The sequence below is a fragment of the Limanda limanda genome, chromosome 19, assembly GCF_963576545.1.
Source record: "Limanda limanda chromosome 19, fLimLim1.1, whole genome shotgun sequence".
Classification (NCBI taxonomy): Eukaryota; Metazoa; Chordata; class Actinopteri; order Pleuronectiformes; family Pleuronectidae; genus Limanda; species Limanda limanda.
The window spans coordinates 22,587,400-22,604,899 of NC_083654.1; the positions used below are offsets into that span (position 1 = coordinate 22,587,400).

General features: G+C 45.1%; 1 protein-coding gene across 1 annotated transcript in view; it reads right to left on the reverse strand.

The window, feature by feature from the left end:
- The window catches only part of LOC133025778 (tenascin-X-like), a 19,875-nt gene extending 6,821 nt beyond the window's left edge, over positions 1-13,054 (reverse strand). The window contains exons 1-8 of the mRNA XM_061092521.1: positions 12,920-13,054; positions 12,767-12,818; positions 12,465-12,683; positions 10,592-11,401; positions 7,144-7,259; positions 4,874-5,027; positions 4,479-4,748; positions 83-3,103 (exon numbers count right to left, since the gene is read on the reverse strand). Of these exons, the coding sequence (XP_060948504.1) occupies positions 83-3,103; positions 4,479-4,748; positions 4,874-5,027; positions 7,144-7,259; positions 10,592-11,401; positions 12,465-12,683; positions 12,767-12,818; positions 12,920-13,054 (4,777 nt within the window). The remainder of the gene's footprint in view (positions 1-82; positions 3,104-4,478; positions 4,749-4,873; positions 5,028-7,143; positions 7,260-10,591; positions 11,402-12,464; positions 12,684-12,766; positions 12,819-12,919) is intronic.
- Positions 13,055-17,500: the final 4,446 nt, after the last annotated feature.

Here is a 17,500-nt window from a genome sequence, read left to right on the forward strand (position 1 = left end):
GACGGCTTCACAACATTGGCAGTAATGTTGTCGCATTGTACAGCAGTGATTTGTGTAGCTCTACTGTCACAATGGCTGATACCTGTACTGATGACCAGCTTGTGCAGCCTGGACAGAAGACCCGGACCCTTCCCCAGCAGGGTGATGGTGTACTCCGTCTGAGGAGGCAGGTCCTCGAAGCCGAGGGAGCGAGCTGAACCAGGAAGAACCTCTCTGAAGGGTTGCTCACTTCCTGTTGTTGGTTCAACGGTTGTGTTGCTTTGCTTCACTGGGATGTGTGTTCGGTCTCTTTCGGATACTGCGTTCCCCTCTTCAGTTCTTCTCTCTCCTGGTTCATGACTCGGTGGAAGCTTCTCCTCCTCTCTCTCCGAGGCTTCCTGTTGATTTGGTGTCTCGTCTTTTTCGTTTCGTTTCCTGGTCACAACAAAGGTTTTGTACTTTCCCTGCGGTGAGTCCCATGTGAGCGTGAAACCATCTGAGGTCCGGTTCCTCACTCCTACGTAGTCCAGATGTTCTCTGGTGACTCCGGCTGAAGCAACATCTGGTCCCATCACAGGTTTTGAAGCAGCCTTCCTTGTTTGTCCAGTTTTTGTGTCCAACACCCGTTTCACAGTGTGATTTGTTTTAGGATCTTCTTCCCTGACGTGGTTTCTCACCTGGGTGCGATGTCCTGTGAGACTTCCTGATGGTGCTCGTCCTTTTGGAAGTGAGGCTGGTCTTGAATCTCTTGAATCAGAGGAAGTTTGTTGGATATCTTGTCTTCCTCGATCTGTAGAAGCAGGATATTTGGCAGTATTGACTCGCTGGTTGTGGACGTCAGAATCCTTCTTGTAAACTAGAGTCACAGTTTCTTCTTCCCCAGATGATGTTGCTTGGATTGGAGACATTTCCCCATTTTCTAGTTTGTTAATTTGTGGACTGACAGCAGTTTTGTGGACATCCGTCTGTGTGCCTACACCTGCAGTTTCGTGTTCTCCTGTTTGTCTTATCCGAGCTTCTACTCGTTGGGTAGGCCTGGGAACATCCTGCTCTTCTAACTGGTTATGTGGGATTCCAGGGAGTTCAGATGGACTCCCCTTTTCTTGTTGGCTAGTTTGACTTCCTACAGCGTCTCCATTCAGCTTCCTGACCGGGAGAGGTTTGTGCATGAGACCTCTACGTGGGTATGGAGGTCGTCTCAAGTGTGGACGTGTTGTGTTCTGGAGAGCTCCAGCAGAGATTTGGGAGCGACGGAAATACTGAACTTTAGTTGGGCGACGGGACGAAGGTTCTCCTGGAGCTCTGAGAGTCTGATTGAACTGCTCACTGGACATTCTTGTTGAGGAGGTTCTCACTACAGCTCTATCTTCATGATCCTCTCCTGTCGGCTGTGTACTTCCAGCTGTGACATCAGGAGGAGATGAAGTGGTTGGAGATGCAGCAGGAGACACCTCCAGCCTCTGTGGGTTGTTTTCAGGACTCACAGGTCGAATGGGGCGAGTCATGAGCCTTAAACTAGGTCGAGTTTTGTTCTGAAGAAATGCCGTGTTAGGAAAGGGCCGACGCACGTATCCTCCTTTGGGAGCTGGAGGACGAACTGGGATCCGCCCTCTTTCTGTCAGCATCACTTCCTGGTTGTGTCCAGAGGACGCAGGTGTGGTCGGTGCGTCCTGGTCTGCACTCGCATCCCTGACTCCTGTGATCATCTTCACTGGGGACGATTCCTCGGAAGCAGACGAAGGAAACGATTCATCGGTGGATTTGTCCCTCGTCCCCGTCTCTCTTCTCGGGATGATGTTTCCATGGGGACGGGGAGGAACTCTCAAATTCAGAAGTGTCCTGTTCTGTAACAAACCATAAACTGGGCGTGGCCGACGGACGAAGCCTCGTGCTGGAGGAGCGTGGCGGAGAGGAGGTGCAGCAGCTTCTCCTGAGGATGAAGGTTTTCTTTCCTCCGGAGGTTCTGGGTCGGTCGTGGTTTTGGTCTCATCAGCTTTTTGTTCTGTGTTTCCAGAAGAATCTGGTTTGTCTGAGCTGAGAGACGAGGATGATGATGGTGACGGGGATGAAGGTGTAAGGGATGGTGGTGATGAGGGTGATGAAGAAATTGAATGTGTTAGTGATGAAGATGATGATGATGCTGCTGCTGATGATGATGAGGATGATAAGGATGAAACTTGTAAAGGTGATGGTGTGGACAATGATGATGATGATGACTGTGACTGTGGTAAGGATGATGAAGAGGATGAAGATGATGACAGTGGCTCCAGTCCTGTTAGAATCTTCCTCCTCACTGCCTCCTCTTCATCATCAGAGAGCTCTGATGGTTCGGACAAGTGAACAGAAAACGTTGTGATATTCAAACTGTCGAAGGTGTCACTCAGGAGTTTCCGTAGAGGATCAGGTGACGAGTCCGGGTTTGTCTCTGCAGATCGATCTGGATCCAGTTGGTTCCCTACTGTCCCGTCCCCTCTGCACCCCCCACCCCGCTCCTGATGGGGGAATCTGATGTGCGTCACTTTGACTTTGTTCAGGCATTTCTTCTCTTGGCCTTGACTGGTCCCAGTCTGCTGTGAAGACACTGGAGCAGTGTGGTTCTCTTGGCCGGTCAGGCTAACATCTGGTAGCCTCGGTGGTTCCTCTGAGACACTTGGTCTGTGTGTTTCTGAATCGCTTCCAGACATGAGAGCAGGATGTTTGTTAGCTTCTGTCACAGTCGTATCTATTGTCCTGGTTTCTATTCTGGTGACTTCTGGTTTAGATTTTTTGGGCACTACCTTCTTTTTCTCCCCTATTAGGGTCTTCTTCAAGGGGCCACGGCTGACCTTTGACCCTCCAGGTACGACTCTGGTTGTGTTGAATCTGAAAGGGGCGGGAACTTTGGGCTTCCTGGACAATGTGAGCCTTTCAGCGGGTTTGGGTCTGGTGACATTTGTGGCCTTGGTCCTGCTGAGCGGAGGTGGAGAGTCTTTGTTGGGTCCATGGATCCCTCCACCTCCTACAGAGTCAGGTTCATCCTCCCGTCCCCCCTGCTGGTCAGAGACTTGCTTCCCAGGTGATGGGTTGAGCTTGTGTCTGAGCTGCGTGGTCAAAGCTGCGGCGGTGACCCTTGGGGAACTGTTCCCTGTAGAGGGAGTGAGCACTTGGTGTCAATGTTAAAGTCATCGTATGCTGCTGTTGGGAATAATACAGAAGAGATCAGAGTCAACAAAGGAGGGAAATGCAGTTTGGTCATATTAACACTAGATTTATAAAACTCTTTGTTTCCCGGTTGTACCATCGACCGTTTGGTAACTGACAGAAACACCAGAAGAAGAACTTCTGACCTGTGGCAGTTTAGTTACAGTGAAGAGTTCCCACAGACTGTAGATAAAGATGGACGACAGTGTTGGTTTACATGTGTCTTCCATCTTTATTTACAATCTGATATTGCCACACCATGTTGGTTGCCGTAGTTGCACAACACAATTTGAATCCGTCTTGACTCGGATGTAAATCAACTTTTCTGAAATCCGACAAATGAAGTGTTAACGGGACCGCGATGAATCCTGATTACAGTAGTTTGTGTGGTTCGGGTGTTTATGAAAGAGCGGTGGTCTTCATGTAGAACCTGGAAGAAGAAGATTGAAATATAATTAGTTTTGAAGGTTGAACAGAGGAATTGAACAGGTGTGATGTCCGTGTCGCTGTGGAGAAGAAACATGACGAGTCCAGGAAACAAGAAGTTTTCTTTCCATTGTTTCTGCCCCTGGAGGAAGCTTCAGGCTTCATCTGCTCCTTTTAGACTTTTACACAACGTGTTCCAGTTAGAAATGAGGCGTCTGGACACGTTAAGATTCACTGACTCACTCATTTAACTTCTCACAATCACTGTCGGAGAGGAAAGGTTCAAGAATCCCAGAATGCATCATGTTGGTGAGATTCGACGGCGCCCGAGACGTCTCACACAAACGCTTTAACTGAAAACATGAACTCAAGAGCCACAACACAACTACAGCAGCACAACGGAAACACAACCACAGCGAGATGAGCGTGTTGTTTGAGGTGTCACAGTGCACGTTGCTCTCTCACCTCAGCAGACACACAACCTCAAAACCATCGTCTCACTTCACCACAGTCACTCTATGTTGTGTTGCGTTTCCGTTGTGTGGCTGGTGAACTTCCTGTTTCCCTCTCACGCTCTCGTGGTCAGAACTCGTCTCTTCTTCAAACTGTCTCTTTGTTCCATTTCTACATTTTACTCTCGTATTTTTTCTGTTTCCTTTTCTGTGAAATCCTCTCTCTCCGAGTTCAGTGTTCACACTTTCTGACAAGATGAAGAGCAAACTCTAACTGTAACTATAACACAGATGTTAAATCACATGACAGAACAACATGTGTGGCTCTGTGGCTGATCGGGACTATTTCCAGCGGCGGATGAATCCCTGTTTGGTTCTGTGGCAGCAGGAAGGTGATGAGACCACAGACCTTCAGAAAGACTCGTTCTCAGACCTACTCACCGGGAACCACCTGCGTGGTCGCTGGCTGGCTCTGACTCCGCCCCTTCTCCGCCACCAGGATGATGTCATACGAACGCCCCGCCTCCAGCTGCTTGATGTGGGCGGAGTCTTGGTCTCCAGGTACGGTGACTTCCCGAGTCTCCCCGGCTCCGTCTCTGGGAGTGATGCTCAAGCGGTACCTGTGGATCTCACCCTGCGACCGCTCCCACTGGACCACCGCGGACGTGGACGTCATCTTCACGACCCGGAGGTGGGCGGGACCCGAGAGGACTGAAGACACAGACGTACAATAACAAAGGTCATAAAATGAGGTAGATAATGTGATGATTAGCAGCCTCCACAGACATTTTCTTCTCGTCTCAAAGTGTGAGAAGTGTGTTTAATAAGAGTCTCACGGGTCCTGAACTCGGTGGCGCTCTCGGCTCCTCTCCGACCGCCGACCTCCCCGGTGACGGTGGCGTTGAACTCCTGCCCGGACGCCAGGCCCGTCTGGGTGAAGCTGCTGAGGCCTCCGTCCACCCGGGCCGAGATCTGCTGGTCGCTGGCCTTCTGTCGGTCCAGACACAAAACTGACAGTGTGTGTGTTGTCTTACATCCACACACACACACACCGGGATCAAACCCCCGAGCTGCTGGTTAGAGAACCACCGATCTACCCCCTGAGCCAAAACCGCCCGGAGTGTGTACATAGGTTTGTGTTGAAGTTAAAGGACAAACACACAAACTGAGATTAATAAATATTGGACGTAAACAAATTGATGAAACAACTTGAGGATAAAAGATGATTATTTAACCCCTCCCTCTTTTTCTCTCTCTCTCTCTCACACCCTCTCTCGCCCTCTCTCTCTGTCTCTCTCTCTCTCTCTCTCTCTCCCTTTCTCCCTCTCTCTCCCTCTCTCTCTCTCTCTCCGTTTTTAGACAGTTTGGTGAGACGAAGTAGGATAATAATAGGAGATGTTTAAAATATTTAATATTTAATATATCATATGACTTTATAGGTAGATTTTAGTATTGTTCTGAAGCGTGGACAGTAGTTTTGTAAATTTTTTGAAAATAAAGTTTTCAAAAATCAAAAAAAAAAAAAATCTCTCTCTCTCTCTCTCACCCTCTCTCTCTCTCTCTCTCCCTCTCTCTCACCCTCTATCTCTCTGTCCCTCTCTCTCTCTCTCTCTCTGTCCCTCTCTCTCTCTCTCTCTCTCTCTCACCCTCTCTCTCTCTCACCCTCTCTCTCTCTCTCTCTCTCTCTCTCTCTCTCTCTCTCTCCCTCTCTGTCTCTCGCCCTCTCTCATCACAGCTGTGGACCGGCGGTGATGTCACCTCTCTGGCAGTTGCCATGTGTTTGACAGTGTTTACAGGTTGCCATGGCTACAAGCATCCCACATCTGCATCTTCCCTCCTCCAGAGCGACCGGTCGCTCTCTGCTGAGACACTTAATGAAGTGACTGAAATGAGTTCTTCCTCTTTATGACTGAATCTGTATTTGAACATTTTGCATATGTAACTTACACCTACCACTACTTCAGGCTAACTTCAGGCTAACTTCAGGCTAACTTCAGACGACCCACTTGTTATTTGTCATCATCACTTCCAGACTTTTTCACTTCCTCCACTTTTTTTCCCCAGGATCCATTCTCTCTCTCTCATTAAATCTTAATCCCTCAATGATGATGATACCCATGTGTGTGTGTGTGTGTGTGTGTGTGTGTGTGTGTGTGTGTGTGTGTGTGTGTGACACAGTGAATGAAGACGTCACTGGTTTCTATGGTTAAAAGGAGAAATGTTTTTTACTTCTTTCTCCCTAATGGTACAAAAAGCATTAGACATATCTGTGATGATCATCAATCAATTAATCAATAATAATAATTTCTCTCTAAAACTTTTCTCTAAACGACGACGAGGTGGAAGTGTTACTGACAGGAAGTGCCACTGACAGGAAGTGTTACTGACAGGAAGTGCTACTGACAGGAAGTGTCACTGACAGGAAGTGTCACTGACAGGAAGTGCCACTGACAGGAAGTGCCACTGACAGGAAGTGTCACTGACAGGAAGTGCCACTGACAGGAAGTGCCACTGACAGGAAGTGTCAGCGACAGGAAGTGCCACTGACAGGAAGTGCCACTGACAGGAAGTGTTAGCAACGCTTTGTGTTCAGCGCTGGTCATCGAGTCATGTGACTGATGAGAACCAATCAGGACGAGAACGTCTGCGTCATCATTTACTAACGTCTCAGTTTCTGTTCAGTTTTCAAACTAAAACACAAGTCTCTGATTTAGAGGCTGGAAAACTCCACCAGACGTAACCATAGCAACGGTTAAACTGAAACTTTATTTCCTCTCAACAAACAATAGATTTTATTTTCATCCTCTAGAGATGACGACAGACCCAACAGATGTTTATACGAAGACATTTCACAAATGATTGAAGCTGCAGATGTTTTTAAGTTTAAGTTCACAGGTTTGTTTTTATTCTTTATTGATTTGTTGGATAATGTTGTATTTGTATTTTTCTACAAAGACTTTTGTGCTTTACTTAACGGTTTACTTTTATCGTAGCTCAGTCACTGGTTTCCAATCATTCTAGTTTTATATAATGGATGCTCAGTGTCTGTCACGTGAGGGGAGGTGTTGTGTTGTGTTGTTTTGTGTTGTGTTGTGTTGTGTTGTACCTGGCTGCTGAAGGTGAGGTGGTAGGAGTCGTACTGCACAGCAGGTCGACTCCAGAGCAGCGTGACGGACGTCTCCGTGACGTCCTGAGTCCTCAGCTGGGAGACACCTGACATCACTGAAGACAGAGACATGAGCCTCAGTTACACATAGACTCTAGAGACGTATAGAAGGATATAGTATAATAGTACAGTAGTATAATAGTATAATAGTACAATAGTATAATAGTACAATAGTATAATAGTATAATAGTACAATAGTATAATAGTATAATAGTATAATAGTATAATAGCATAATAGTATAATAGTATAATAGTATAATAGTATAATAGTATAATAGTACAATAGTATAATAGTATAATAGCATAATAGTATAATAGTATAATAGTACAGTAGTATAATAGTATAATAGTATAATAGTACAGTAGTATAATAGTACAGTAGTATAATAGTACAATAGTATAATAGCATAATAGTATAATAGTATAATAGTACAGTAGTATAATAGTATAATAGTATAATAGTACAGTAGTATAATAGTATAATAGTATAATAGCATAATAGTATAATAGTATAATAGTACAGTAGTATAATAGTATAATAGTATAATAGTAAAATAGTATAATAGTATAATAGTACAGTAGTATAATAGTACAGTAGTATAATAGTACAATAGTAAAATAGTATAATAGTATAATAGTACAGTAGTATAATAGTACAATAGTAAAATAGTATAATAGTATAATAGTACAGTAGTATAATAGTACAGTAGTATAATAGTACAATAGTAAAATAGTATAATAGTATAATAGTACAGTAGTATAATAGTACAGTAGTATAATAGTATAATAGTACAATAGTATAATAGTATAATAGTATAATAGTACAATAGTATAATAGTATAATAGTATAATAGTATAATAGTACAATAGTATAATAGTACAGTAGTATAATAGTATAATAGTATAATAGTATAATAGTATAATAGTATAATAGTATAATAGTATAGTAGTATAATAGTATAATAGTATAATAGTACAATAGTATAATAGTATAATAGTATAATAGTACAATAGTATAACAGTATAATAGTATAATAGTACAGTAGTATAATAGTACAGTAGTATAATAGTATAATAGTATAATAGTACAGTAGTATAATAGTATAGTATGCTCAGCACGTTATCGATGCTCTGGAACCTTCGTGCAGCAGCCGAGTGTTTTATGTTTGTTCGTCTCTTAAACTCAAACTGTTTGAAAATGAGAGTTCAGATGACGACAGGTGGTTTTCTCATAAAGGGTCGGATCCTGGATCCTGGTTCTGGATCCTGGTTCTGGATCCTCAGGGGCCGAGGTCCAGATCAGAGAGGAGCCGAACGCCTCGAGGGGCCACAACAGACCAGACAGCAGCTGGTGACGCCAGCTGATGTATAACCATGATATGAATAAACTGTAAACGGATTCATGGTCCGATTGTTTGTGAGCAGGATTACGCAAAAACTACCGAACAGATTTCCACAAAACTTGGTGGAAGGAGGAGGAGTTAAGAACCAAGAACGAATTCTGAAAATGTCGCACTGGATTTGGATTTTTTTTTATCCATTTCTTTAATATTGTGAGATAAAAGTTTTTTTGATATTTTCACTGATTTCTCAGAGAATAATTGATGGAACTTAATGAAATAATGTGTGTGTGTGAGATTACAGATCCAAATAAATATCTAGATCCCGTGAAATGAAACCAACTGTCTTTAGCAGCTCTTTAATACAAAGTATTGAGAAACCTGCTGAATCAGAAACATTTGACTTTAAGAATTAAACCAAATCTTCTGCAGAATGAAAAGACTCATTAATTCTGAGGTTCATCACACAGATGTTGTGTCTGTATTTACAGATGTTTGAATCTAGCGTGTTGAACAGAAACATGAAGCCGTCGATAATAACTCTGATTTATTTTACCGAAGCAGTTCCTCATAAAATCAGCTGAAGACTTCACGGCTCAGTGGGTCACTGACACGCTGACCTCATAATGTTCCAGAATATAATAATTATCATAATGCACCTCATCACCACAGCAGACGTCACAATGTTCCAACGAGAGGAACACACGTCTCTCTCATGTCGGGGTCACTGCTCCACTTTCCAACCCGACACAAAGTGGAGCCGGAGTCTCGAGACTTTCAGAGCCACAGTTGTTTTCTTCTCGTGCAACTTTTCAAATGAGGTTTAAATCAAATGAGGAAAAGTGGATTTAGACTCGAGACTAAATCGTTAGAACAGAATTCTGATCCTGCAAAGCTACAGATTCGTCTGGTGTCCACTCAACTCCGGAGACACTTAGATATTGAAGTTTGTAAACGTTGATATTTGACTTCAAATCCAGGAAACTTCTGATCTTAATGGAGGAAAAGAACGATCAGTTGAATCAGAGAAACGTCTTCACATCATGTCGTGTTGATCCATCCAGTGAAGGACATGTTCCTGGTGTCCACTGACTCGTCTCCGACCGGGGGACGTCCCTCCCTCAGAGGACAGGTACAGTGTGTGAAACACTGGAGTGAGTGTGTGTTGTGCGTCAGCCTCGGCCGTTACACAGCGATGTGTGTTTTATGAGCTGCAGGTTTGGATCCTGCTGCTGAGTTAATGAAACGGTTCCGTCACTGCAGCTCCAGACGAACACAGCAACCAGAACAACAAGAAACCAGAACCAGCTGGAGGGAGACGCTGAGGAGAATGACTCAGCGCTCAGATCCTCAATCCTGAAAAAGAACTTTGAGCAGATTCAAAGGGGGCGTGACGTAACTGAGATTCAAATTGTTGAATGAATTGATCATATTTATCAGCTCTGTCCTCCAGGAATCTCAAAGATCATTTAAGTTATTATATGATAATTATCATAATTTCACTGACGTTAAACATGTGGCTCACGAACCAAACATGAAAGTGTTCGTCTTGAGATTTTAAACGACCTATGATGCTGGATTAATAACTGATATTGGAACATGTCAGAATAAGTTGTTCCCACAGATTCCACAGTGACGACATCGGACTCGTTCCAGTGATAAAACCCTCGAGTGAGTTATTACTCAGAGGAGCCGTCATGGAACCATAAATCAGAGGCTCCTCTGTTGCCCACGATTCTTTAACAAGCGTCTGGACCACGAGTTCTGCCCAAACTAAACAAATCGTTAACCGTAGTATTTAAGCTTGGAACGGTTCAGGGAGGCGGAGCCACATGAGCAGAACCAGGTGGTTCTCCTCGGATCAGGGACCAGGTGGATCCGCTCTGACCTGGACCTTCAAACCGTGGACGAGACGTTTGGCTGCAGCTGCACAAAGAACATCTGACCTGTTGACCTTTACCTTGTTGTTCATGTGACTGGTCACCTGACCCCGCCCCTTCACAAGTGGAGTTAATAAACATATCTGAGTGGAGATGGCAGCGACTCACCGGTGTCACAGGTCGCTCCCGTCCGTCCGTCCTCACACAGGCTGCAGTCCGGCCCTCTGAAGCCACGCCTGCACACGCACCGGCCCTTGATGCAGCGCCCCCTGCTGGTGCAGTCCCCGGGACAAGCCTTGGCGGAGCAGTCTGGTCCCGCGAAGCCGACGCTGCAGACGCACTTTCCGTCGACACACCTGCCGCGGCCGCTGCAGTCGTTAGGACAGGTCTGTTCTCCGCACTCCGCACCTGTGAATCCTTCATCGCAAACACACTGAGCGTTGACACAGCGCCCCCTGCTGCTGCAGTTCCCTGGGCAGGAGGCGTCAGAGCAGTCGTCTCCGGAGAAGTCGCTGTTGCAAACGCATTTACCGTCGACACACCTGCCGCGGTCGCTGCAGTCGTTAGGACACGCCCGTTCAGAGCAGTCTGCGCCGCGGAATCCATCATCACAAACACACTGTCCGTTAACACAGCGCCCCCTGTGGTTGCAGTTTGCAGGGCAGGACATCTCAGAGCAGTCTGCACCAGAGAATCCAGCGTCACAAACACACTGCCCCCCCACACAGCGTCCGTGGGCCCGGCAGGCGTCAGGACAGGCCCCCCCCGAGCAGCCCGGGCCGCTGAACCCGGGGTCGCACGCACACTGCCCCCCCACACAGCGGCCGTGGTCGTGGCAGTTCCCAGGACAGTTGGAGTCGCTGCAGTCGGGTCCGCTGAACCCGGGGAAGCACTCGCACCGGCCGTCCACGCAGCGTCCCTGGTCGCTGCACTCGTTAGGACACTCGTCCTCTTTGGGTTTGATGGAACAACCGGCACCTGGAGCAGAGGACGCAGAGGGAGGAGGGGCAAACAGAGTGTGAAGTCAGGTGATCTGCGTGTTTTACTGTCGTCCTGTTGCTGCTGAATTCAGATCCACAACGTGTCCTCTGGAACTTTGGTTCATTTCATCAAAACTGATTTTTACCACAAAACAAACGTGGTTCTTACAGTGACGAGCCTTGTTTAACTAATGACCTGAGTGTGTGTGTGTGTGTGTGTGTGTGTGTGTGTGTTAGTGTGTGTGTGTGTGTGTGTGTGTGTGTGTGTGTGTGTGTGTGTGTCCTCAGCTCTCTGCCCAGTGTGATCTCAGAGTCCATCTCCTCCCAAAATGAAGATTTCCTCCACCCTCCACACACACACACACACACACACACACACACAGACACACACACAGACACACACACACACACACAGCTCATGGTTTAGCTCGTGTTTTCAGAGTAACTAAGTACTTTTACTCCAGTACTTTGCTGCCTTTACTCTGAGAACTTCACCTGTTCTTCATGTTTCTGATTTACTTTACTATAAATCCTGAAAAGTTACAAAGTTACAAAGTAAAAGTTTTGACTCATAAGAAGAAATTCCTCATGTGTCAAGTGCTTGAATTAACTTCCGACTGATTTTACTCCAGGATGAGACGATGTGTGTTTGTGTTTGTTGTCATGGTTACGGGAGGATTCTGAATCAGGTTCCAACACGTGCGACAGTTTAGTTGTTTCTGAATCAGAGTCGTGTTTGTTGCATGAAGAAGAAATGATTCACGTGTTTTGAAACATAACAGATTATTTCCAATATTTACTTTGAGTTCAGTTTATGACCTGAGACTTGTTAACGTCTGTATTTGGCCACTAGGGGGCAGCAGGGAATGACATTGTGGATTCACTTAAAACAAAATTCACATTTTTAGTTGATTCAATTAACTTTTTTATCAAATCGTTTCTAGTCTCCACAGAACCGTGGTGTTTGAGTTCAGTACATCTCCCATCATGCAGCACTGCCCCCTGGTGACAGGAAATGACGTGTGATCAAAGCAGCAGCAACAGGAAGTGGTTTCCTTCACCTTTGCTCTCCTTGGAGGAGCAGCAGCCTCCGTCGGCTCCTCCACATTTGTCTCGGAGGGTCGACACCTCCCTCTCCAGCCGCTCCAGCCGCTCCCGCAGAGCAGCCAAGTCCGACTCGCAGCCACACGACCCGGGTCCGGATCCAGAACCCGACGGAACCAGTTTGATCTGATGGGTCAGGACCAGAGGAGAACCAGGGGCCAGTTCGAACTCCTGACCTGAGACAAGCACAGACGACGTCAGATCGACGCCCACGATCACGAAGGTGAGTTAAAAGGACTCGGTGGTTTCAGGTCGTTACCTGCGGCGCCGGACGAGTCCCCGTGAGAGACGCAGCCGCCGGAGAGCAGTACCTGCAACGACCACCAGGGGAACAGGATCACATGGATCTGACTCACGTCTCATCTGCTGAACCTGAGTTAATGATGAATATTATCTTCTTAACTCTTCTTACCTTGATGGTGTCCTGCTTGGCTTCCCTGGGCGCCCTGTGACCTCTGACCTGGAGCCCCTGGGAGGCAGACAGGGTCGGGGGGGCCAGAGCAGCCAGGAGGAGGAGGAGGAGGAGGGGGGGGGCGAAGGGAAGCATTGCCGGGGTCGCAGCAGGAGAACGAGGGAAGTGAAGACGAGTCGAGGTCAGGTGATGACTCGTGGATTCTCCTCCTCTCAGCGACCTGAAGCAGAATCTGAGTTTCAGCTCAACACACAACGAGCTGCTGAAGGAGACACTCACTGGTTGTGTGTCTGTCGGGTCGCACAACAAACCACAATGAAGGAAAGCTCTGTTTTCTCACAGGTTTGTTAAACTGAGAGAAAACTGAAGTCGTTCAGTGAAGTTTCTTTGTTCAGAAATTTAAATAAAGATCAAACATTTCAAAACACTTCAACAGTTTCTTCTATTTGATTGTTTAGATCATGTTTCAGTTTTTTATTCTGCATTTAATCATATTTTCTCAAATTTTTCAAACAAAAGTTATCTTTTGTCAATTTAAAACAAAGTCAATTCTCTTTCCCTCTCGTTGAGAAACATGTGAATCGACGATGATTCCACATTGAATTCATTTCTCACCGGTTGAAGTTTCCTCTGCTCTCACTCTCATGTGATGGTTCAACATCTGCACTGAGTGAACATCTGTGAGGAGCTCAGTTCTAATGGAGCAGACAGATGTTCCAGCTGCTGGAGCCTCATCTCAAACTGCTGCTGTTTGAATCTTCCTCCAGAACACGCACCTCAGCAGCTTTGATCAGATTCTGGTTTATTTCACCTTTAATCAAGGTTTAATCAAAATTACCACATTCATCATTTAATAACTTAAAAATGTAATGATTTAAACATAAAATTTGGATTTTTATCGTCAAATTTAACTTGATTTCCTGCTTCATAACTTCTCTTTCCCCACTGGCTGCAGTACAGGTCATAAGCCCCGCCTCCTCCATGTTAGCAGACGGGACATGAACCAAACTAAAGAATCCAAGTAGACGTTCAAAAAATGTTTGTAAAGATGTTTCTGTCATTTCGGATCGTTCTTATCTCTGATGTTTGATCAAGTTAATTAGTGATGTCATTGATTGACAGCTGAGACCGACTCCTGATTGGTTGAGAGTGTGTGTGGGCGGGACTTCGATACAACGCCTCCTCTCCTCGATCACTACTGCACAGACTAGTAATGATGTGGTTTTCATTATTTATGAGCAGAACATGAGATACTAACTCCCCCCCCCTCAGATATTGAACTTCCTAATGGCTACATTACCCACAATGCAACACAACCATCGTCAGTTTGCTGCAGAGACCTGATGACATCACCTGAGACATTTCTCTGACTTCACATTTTAACGTTTGTTTTTATTAATAAAACCCAGAGTTCACCTTAACACGAAAAGCATCGTTCCATAAATTATTAATTTGTCTATAAACTAAATATCTTTAAGTTCTGCATCAACTTTCACAATTCAAAACCAAAAGTGCAAAAACTGAACAAAACATAAAAATAGAACTTTTCTTTTTCACACAGTCAAATAAAACTAAATAAATTATATCGTCAAATCAAATCATATTGAAATTTATTATATATATTATTACTTATTTTCTGGTAAATAACTGAATTAACTTGAAAATCTGAAAATAACTTAAATAGAAAAATCTTCATGTTGCAAAGAAAAAAGCAGAAAAAGAATTAAGAGCTACAGCAACGAGTTCTTACCGAACCCTCACCCGATGTCCCGGGATTAATAAATACAGATGATACGATTTTGAGAATAATTTAGATTTATGAATATTATAAATATGATTTTACCTGTTCAGCGCTGTGACGACTGTTTCCCTGCAGCTCCGTGAAGCTCTGAGAGACAGAAGCAGCAGGAGGAGGAAAGAAAAGAGGAGGAGGAGGAGGAGGAGGAGGAGGAGGAGGAGGAGGAGGAGGAGGAGGAGGAGGAGGAGGAGGAGAGAACTCAACTTTTCTCATGGTTGAAGAATTCTCTCTCCCTCCAGGTCCCTGCTGGGCGGAGGATCTATGACGGAATTTAAAATGTGTGTTTGTGTTTTGAATCTGTCCGACAGTTTCACTTGAGTCTGAATTCACTCGATCCTTCTCTCGTGTATTTTGCTGCATAAAAATAAATGGTAACCATCTAAAAATCAGAATCAGAATCAGAATCAGAAGTATTTTATTGCCAAGTCCGTTCACACATACAAGGAATTTGCTCTGGTTATTGGTGCAAACAATGAACATAGAAACATAAAAACGCAATAAATACAACATGCATGGAGAGCAATAAAAAATGGGAAACCAGTATATATTTACTCACTGTTTACTTCTTATGAAATTGGTATATTTATGATGAACTGGGAGGAGTCAACTTTCAAACCAGATCAAACTTATGAAGCAGAAACTTTACGACCCTAAACTGCGACTGACCCCGACAGAAACTCCTCCTCCGTCTTTGAGTCTTTAATTAAACAACTTGTTTTTCCTCCTAAAGGTTCAGTGTGTAGAATGTAGTGACACCTAGTGGTGAAGGGTGATGTTGCAGCTTAATCCTTTAACAGACGTTTGTCAGAGACTCAGAGAGAAACACGTGGATCATCGTCTGCGGGTTCAGATCCAGACTGTTTCAGACTCGCTGGTCGAAGGACAATTAACTTTATTATTAAGTTTACAAGGTGTTGTTAAATCCTGACGGAGCTCCAGGGGGCAGTAACTGTCACTGCCCCCCCCCCCCCCCCAGGGCGTCTCCACACAGAAGCTCTGCAGACTTCACTGGCTTCATCCTCCTCTTCCCCCCCGGGACACTTTAAACCTCAGGAGGCCGGACGTTTCAATTCAGACTCGTCGAGGTTTCTTCAAACTATTAAAACTAAATACATATTCCTATCATCTTTAAATCTAAAGGGGCAACATCTGCCCAGCTGTGGAGAGCAGGTTGGTTTTAAACTAGGTTTTTAATTTTTTTTTACTCCCATAAAGGAAGAAGTGTTTATAATCAAAAAAGAGAAAAACTGAAAAATATGAATTTGTAACAAAACAGAAACGTTCAATAAAACAAAATGGTTTAATGTGCATATATTTCATTTCTATACAAGTAGGAGGATTCATCAGATTAAAACCTAAACTAAAATCACATTTTCCCAGAACCTACATCTTTGTCTTTCTAAACAAATCTCCCTCGTCTTAGAGAAATATTTTCATTTTCATTTGTCTGGTTTCAGACGCAGACGTTCACCTGTCGTCACTGAGAACAAAACCAAAGTGACTTGAACAGAACATGTGACTGTAGAACCCGTGTGAAGCTCTGAGGAGACGCTTCTGTTCCACTCGTCTGTTCTTCGTCCTCTTCAGGCGCCGCTGAGCGTTCGTCCAGATTCAGTGATGAAGACTCTGGTTGGGACCAGGAAGTGAAGGTCCACGGTTCACACACGTTATAAACAGCTCGGGGTCCTGGGGCCGTGCTGCTCACATCAAACAGATCCTCAGCTCTGTGTGAACAGGTGGGAGAGGGGGGGGGGGCATCTGTCAGACATCGCTGGTTGAGCTGTGGATCGGGGGGGCAGCGGGTCGTCCACCAACCAGAGTTCGATCCCTGTTGCCGTGACTCCTTGTGTCCCAGGTTTCCCCGGTGGAGTGAGAGCGACTGAACTCATCAGAACCAGAAACCTTCGATGGAAACACCAACGTCACCACCAATCAGACGCTTTGATGCTCCACATCTGGACAGGTGACACATCTGTCTCTGTCTCTGTCCCCCCCCCCCCCCCATCCTCACAGTTAACGTCCAGGTCCAGACCCGCCTCCTTCAAGGCGCTGTCCCACTGAAACGAGGAGTTCTGCTCTGTGGAGGATTTGATTGAGTTGAAGCTCGATCCATGAAAAGTGAAGTTTTGGTCTCGTCATGATTTCTTTTGAGAAGCTGCAATGCATCCTGGGATACGTTGTCCTGAGAGGGCTCCACCGCTGGCCGGTGCCTTGCTCAGGGACACATCTGTAAGTTAGGTTTGAAGATTAGTCTGAAAAAGAATTTCATCCACTATCCATCGATCAATCGGACGTTAACACAAACTTCACAAAGAGATTCGCAGAATAAAAGAGAAAAAACAACCCGGGGCTCCGACAGCAGGTCGAACGTTTCCTGTGGTTTCATTCGCTCCTTGTTTTGTGCGTCTTTGTGATTATTCTGACCCATTTTGTGTCTCTTTTTTTCAATCCATTTAAGATCTTTTCCCATGAGCCTCAGCGGCACTTTGCTGGTTATAGATTATTAAAATGCTGACAAACTGAAAACTCTTTACTCAAAGTGTCTCATGTTCCTAAGTTGAGGAAACTTTCCTTTTCATCTGTCTGTGGACCAGTGTCCAGAAGAGAAGAGAAATCCAATCTGTCCCTGATGAGAACAGCGTCTGTCTCCCTGCTGACGCTCGTGCTTTCGATTCTTGAGTTTGATTCCAGCTGTGACGGAGTTTACACCAGAAAACCCCATCAGCCACCAAACTGGGACCATGAGCAAAGTGGAAAAGTGTCGTTTGAATTAGAGAAAGCAA